Source organism: Carassius carassius, chromosome 41, assembly GCF_963082965.1.
Source record: "Carassius carassius chromosome 41, fCarCar2.1, whole genome shotgun sequence".
Taxonomy (NCBI): domain Eukaryota; kingdom Metazoa; phylum Chordata; class Actinopteri; order Cypriniformes; family Cyprinidae; genus Carassius; species Carassius carassius.
This window is the reverse complement of record NC_081795.1, coordinates 25,954,582-25,960,581: the sequence shown is the minus strand read 5'-3', so window position 1 is coordinate 25,960,581 and position 6,000 is coordinate 25,954,582. Positions and strand designations below refer to the sequence as shown.

At 39.1% G+C, this 6,000-nt stretch overlaps 1 protein-coding gene across 1 annotated transcript in view; it reads right to left on the bottom strand.

Annotated features, from left to right (window-relative positions):
• Positions 1-334: 334 nt before the first annotated feature.
• Positions 335-6,000, bottom strand: part of LOC132123082 (serine/Arginine-related protein 53-like) — a 163,726-nt gene continuing 158,060 nt past the window's right edge. Inside the window, exons 8-10 of the mRNA XM_059533624.1 lie at positions 4,652-4,758; positions 3,294-3,404; positions 335-659 (exon numbers count right to left, since the gene is read on the bottom strand). Of these exons, the coding sequence (XP_059389607.1) occupies positions 567-659; positions 3,294-3,404; positions 4,652-4,758 (311 nt within the window). The 3' untranslated portion in view covers positions 335-566. The remainder of the gene's footprint in view (positions 660-3,293; positions 3,405-4,651; positions 4,759-6,000) is intronic.

Genomic DNA, 6,000 nt, shown 5'->3' with positions numbered 1-6,000 from the left:
CTCCCCAAAACGTAATGAATTCAATGCTGTCTTTTCTTGGCTCTCTGACAAGTAAACGCTAATCTCACTTCACCTCCCTCAACCCCACTTACTAAAGACAGACTGTGAAAACACTGTAGACATTAAAAATGACAAACAGAAACTGTACCTACACTAATTCCTCAAAAGGTTTTCATGTAGCCATTCTTTACTATAAAAAGTTTGACTCCTAAGTTTGATCATCAATCATTTATTTTGAAAAAAGAAACAACAATAACAACAACAAAACCCAATACACTCTAAATACAACCATCATTCAAAGTGATGAGTAGGACGTCTACTCAAGCTTAAAAGCTTTGTGTAAATTACTTCTAAAACCTTAATACTACCATTATCAGTTAGTATGAAGTAAAATAAACAATCAGTCAAAGACTGAGAATAAGCACATGCTGAATTCTGGATCAGATTCCCCACAGAAACCAGAGGGTGGAGCACTTGCTCTTTTTGAGAGATGCTGGAATTAGAGAGGCTCAACTCAGTAAGTCATCATCCACAGGGGTTTGGAGGTCCGAGGAAGCTGGATCTGGTCAGGGCACTGGACTTCCCATGAGCCTCTCCTGACGCAGAGAGATCAGCCTGTTCAACCACAAGCTCTCTGCCTCCTCTTTATCCATGAAGAGCTGCAGGAGATGAAGAGAGCCAGTTAGCTTCTATTACATTACAATGAACTTCCAAAGAACTTTACTTGTGTCCATCATACTACAGCATCACTACAGGAACAGCCAAAACCTCACTGTGCCAAACTCTGAATTATCCGCAGAGAGCCGAGAGAATGACGATACTAGTGGCCTAAGACTTTTCTATAAAGATGTTTCCTTTATTTATTTTTATGACCAAACCTGCAATTATTCAGTAACACTTCACTTTAAGGATCAGTTCCTAATATTACTTAACTAGTTGCTTATTAGAATGCATTTCACTAGAATATAGGCTGTTTATTAGTACTTATAAAGCATCAATTCATGTTTTATTCTGCATGACCATATTTTAGATCCTTTAATCCTAAATCTCATACCTAAACTTAACTAGAAATGCAATGACTGAAGTATACTGAGGAGGTGTTTTTTAAGAACTGTATATTGGATTAGAAATGCATAATTCATTGGATATTATTACAGTAAACACCGTGATCCGTTTCTGTGAAGTACAAGTGAACATGAAAGAGTCCTCCTACAGAGAGAAGTGAGATCTTCTTGAGATCAGATAATCTGCGCCCACAGCAGGAAATCTGTGACTGTCTGCTACCGTTTCACATTCCCTGGTGGTTTACTCCTCTCAGAGGCATGAAGAAGCCTGGATTTGGCCGAGGTCTACTAATAGCCTGATGCTATAGATCTGAAATCTAAGTAACCCTTTTGAAACAAATCTTTCCTATTGGTTTCTAATGGGTTCCAAGCCTGCGCTCTAATTGTCTGGGTTGTCTTAATATAGGACAATCACAGCTGCGATTAGATTTGGAGCAAGTGTAAATGGTATTGCATCATAAACACATCAGACAGGGTAATACGCGCGGTTGATTCGGATGTCAGCGTAAAGGGAGAATTTGAGTGATTCCCACATTAGTTGTTCTTATGAGTTCCTTAAGTTTGGAAGTTCTGGATTCTTCTCCAACACTCATCACTCATTTCCTTCATCCAAAAAACACGAGAGGCACCAAATCAAATCTAGGCTGTGGAGACTGATAGCTCTCGCGGATGTGTGTGTGCATTATAAGCGTGTCATTTACATCAGGTTAGGGTCTGCCTGTAGCGTTCATCCGGCTCTGTGTTCGCCCGGGAAACACGTGCACATGTAGCACTAATAGACTGAGGGTGTATGGTGCTTTTTCTTTTTGTAGGCGATTCCACGACACGACAACAAGCCTCCTCTGACTCCTAACGCACCTAGAGAAGCGCAGGTAACGAGTTTGAAATTACAGTAGATACAGTAAGTGGTGGTGGCTAAATGATTGAATCATTACTGGTGATCAGGGCTCTCTCGCCTTGGGCATATTGCTGCAATAGATCAGCCTGTCGAGCTCATCTGCATCAGTCACACCTAACCCAGTTTGCCGAGCGAGAGAGATGGAGCGCGCTTTCGTAGGAAATTCTGTCTGCCAATATTACTGAGGCTGCATAAGAAGGGCCCTGAGAGGCTTGTCAAGAAGTGCAGCTTCAGAAATAGGCAATTTCTACAAGGTGGAGGGAAATAAGTCTTGGGAGAGGAGAATTATTGATCGGAGGCCTTTTGGGAAGCTTATGTGGAACTTCAGATGCTGGGGCCTGTGACACAAAAGTCTTATTTAATGTATGATGTTAATAAAATATTTTTTTTTTCTTTGAAAGAATTAGAGAGTTTCATGATGAAGCGGAGAGATTACCTTCTGATTCTAACACACACACACACACTTTGGGTTTTTGTGTTTTATGAGGACTCAGACATTTTTAGACTGTACACCTTCCTGTGGCTCAGTGGTGGAGCACTGCGTTACTAGCGCAAAAGGTTGTGGGTTTGATTCCCAGGGAGCACACATACTGGTAAAAAAATATATATATATATAGCCTGCATGCACTGTTAGTCGCTTTGGATAAAAGCGTCTGCTAAATGCATAAATGTAAAATGTAAATGAAATAAAATAATGTAGTATAATTTAAAACCTGCTTTTCTCATGGGGACTGAAAGTTTGTCCACACAATGTCAAAAAGTTCAGGTTTTACTATCTGAACGTAGCCGGGAACACCTGGACCACACACACAAACACACTGGCTTTCTATGTTTTATGGCACAATGGTTTTTCTACTGAACAAACTGCATTTTCTGTCCCCTTACCATAAGCCTACCCCTCACAGGAAACTTCTACATTTCTAGATTATCAAAAAACTTCTTTCTGTATTATACAGTATATGCTGTTTTCCTCATGGGGAACAAAAAAATGTCCACACAAGGACCAATTTTACTGGTTATTACTATTATTTTTGGTTCATCTGATCGTTGAAAGTGAACGTTGGAAATATCAGGTACACATATATATTTTTTATTTTGTCATCTTACTGGGGAAATTCAATCGACGTCTATTGTTTAATTTACAGCTAGGTATAAATACTGTAATCGAACCCTAACAGAACATGTTCAGCATTTTTACAATTAAAAATACTTCATCTTTACAGTGTTTTTACAAACGGAGATGTTCCTAAAACAAGGTTCTGTCAGATACAGCTCACGTCTGGTACAGCTCTGTGTCTAACATACGCTGAAGCAGATAAACGCGGTCTTACGCTAGGGTGAGCCAGGGTGTTGCTGTCATTGTAGGTGATGGAGCTGGGCAGAAGGGAGACTTCCTCTTTTATAGTCTCTGCCTCGTTCTTCATCTCTACAGCTTCAGTCACCTACAAATAAAAAGTTATGGTATTAACAAAAACATTAAGAAATCACACCGAGCATTGATCCTTCCATCATTCCAGACAGTCCTCTTATTCATTCTATTCAAATCCACTCGCCCTTAAAGCAGCGTTTCAACCATAATTAAACCCATCTGTGATTTGCAAACAATCCTGAACACTGTGATGAGCTTGTTTGAGGTGTTTTGGTCGGGTTAGAGCTGAACTTCCAGGACTGGGTTAGATGTAAAGAGAGACAAATCTCTCATGTTGTTAAAATATGTATGACTTTCTTTTCTACTGCAGAACATAAAAGAAGATATTTAGAGAGACCGAAACCGTTTGTTACCAAAATATCTTCTGATGTGTTCCTCAGAAGAGAGAAGCACATCCGGGTTTGGAGCAATGTGAATTTTCTCTTATGGATAAACTGCCATTTTTTATTTATTTTATCTGTGTGACATTAGTCAATTTCAGACACTGAGATATTTTTGCACCCTGCTTCAGGCTTGAATAAGGCTGTTTTTGGATTAGAAGAAAATAAGTTCAGTGAACCGTTTTATCTCAAGAGACCAAGTTAACTGTAATCAGTGGGTGCAGTTTAAAGGAGGAAGGTTTGCACCTGATAACGAGTCATTCTTGAAGCACAGCAAAGGTGAGCAAACACTTATCTGCTGCTGAGTTCAATGTGAGAGATGTTGGGTGCAGTTCTAGACACAAACAACTGATGGCAGTATAATCACTCTTGTCCTTTATAACATCTGTATCCGGGCTAAGCACACTCCTGTGTTTAACGTTAGTGCACCAAACTCTGTTAAGTGAGGTTTTATCTGGAGATTACTGAAAAATCAATTGCGCGTGAATGTATGTATTTGTGTTTGTCCGAAGAATGTCTTCCATGTTTGCTGTGAGTGAGTGATGTTAAGTGCTGGTCTAGCATCAGTGCAGCGCTGAAGTCCTACAGACAGACCTGAGATCAGCACAGGAGAGCTGTAATCTATCATACAGACTCATTTCAGCTGCCACCTTTGGTCTCAGAACACAGAGCTCTGTGAGCATTTGTTAGTAATCTGATTTGAGCGGTGAATGTGAACGCTGGCGGCCCACCGATGTGCCACAGACCAAACGGAATAGAATGGCAATCATTTCATTAGCAGACAGACGGAGAGTAATCCGGCGAAAAGAAATCAAATAAAAGAATATATCTATATATGAGAAGGAAGGCAAAAAAGAATAGAGAGAGAGCAGAGATGTACCTGGGTGGCATTCCGAGATGATTTGAAAGCCTGAGGAACAAAGGAGTCGCTCTCAATGGCCTCGATATCCTTTATCCTCCTCACCTGCTCAGCGAGAGACACTTCCTCTAGAGGAACAAAAAACAGAGCGGTGAGTGGACAGACGAGAGGTCAGACGGACACAAACCACAGAAGCATCTGTTAGTGGATAACAGCGTCTGTCTACTGGACACATGTAGTGCACATGACCTTTCCCCACCAACCAAACAAGCAAGAACACACAGCGCATAGTACCAGAAAAAGAAAAAAAAACTGGTTTGACAGTTGTGTTTAATGTTATTGATTTGTATTAGGAAAAAAAAAAATATTGGAATGAGTTGGTTGGTTGCTTGGTAAAATGAACCTAATTAAACAATATGTTAAACAGCAATTTTCATATTTCTTTTTAACTGACAAAAGAAAAAAAAACTAATTTGTTCTTATCCAGTCAGTGGCTCTTCAATTCTTCTTCTTCAGTTTTCTGAAGTGGATGTTGTTCGATGAAAACACTCATTCAGGAAACTGAGCAAAATGATGCATGGGACACAACCTCCAATTTAGTATCAGGCTCTTATTCCGGTATTTCTGTATATTGTATTCAGTTTCTCTTAATAATCATATCAGGAGATACATATGCTAATGATTAATATTTCCTGCATAATAACATACAGAAATATTTGTATTTTTTGGGCTGGACCGATACACACATCTTGTCGTTTTTTAGTCAAGCTATCAGCTGTCCATCTTTGATGCCCTCTGGTGGCTCAGCTTATTAATATGGACACTAAATCATACTGTGGCTTCAACGATTGCTGATAGTTTAGAAGGTAACGTTTTATTTTGATATTCCACATTCTACTGACTGTAAGTTACTGTGCAACTATATCAACCTATTGTACTTACAGTCTACAAATACTCTAATGAGAGTTACTTGCAGTTAGCAGAATGTCTTCAGAAAAAGAACAAATCTGTTTAAGAAATCCATAATCCAGTCTCATACAGAGATCAGTGGTTTAACAGAATATCTGCTGCGCAATGCCTGCACAATTATCAAGAGACAGAATTTCAAGGAGATTTCAAGAAAATAAATAAATTCTAAGGTTCTTCAGTGTAAAGCGATCTTTTATTAATTCATATGCACATTTCACTCACTCTACACATTCAAAAAAAAAAAAAAAAAAAAAAACAACACCTAATGTGAACTGTTTGGTACTACTTCCACAAATAAATAGAGCAACTGGCTATATTGTGTCTAATATTAAAGCTACTCCATATAAACTTTGTTTTCTGAACTATAAACTGAGATTACCTACAGCCACAGCTGTGCTCTT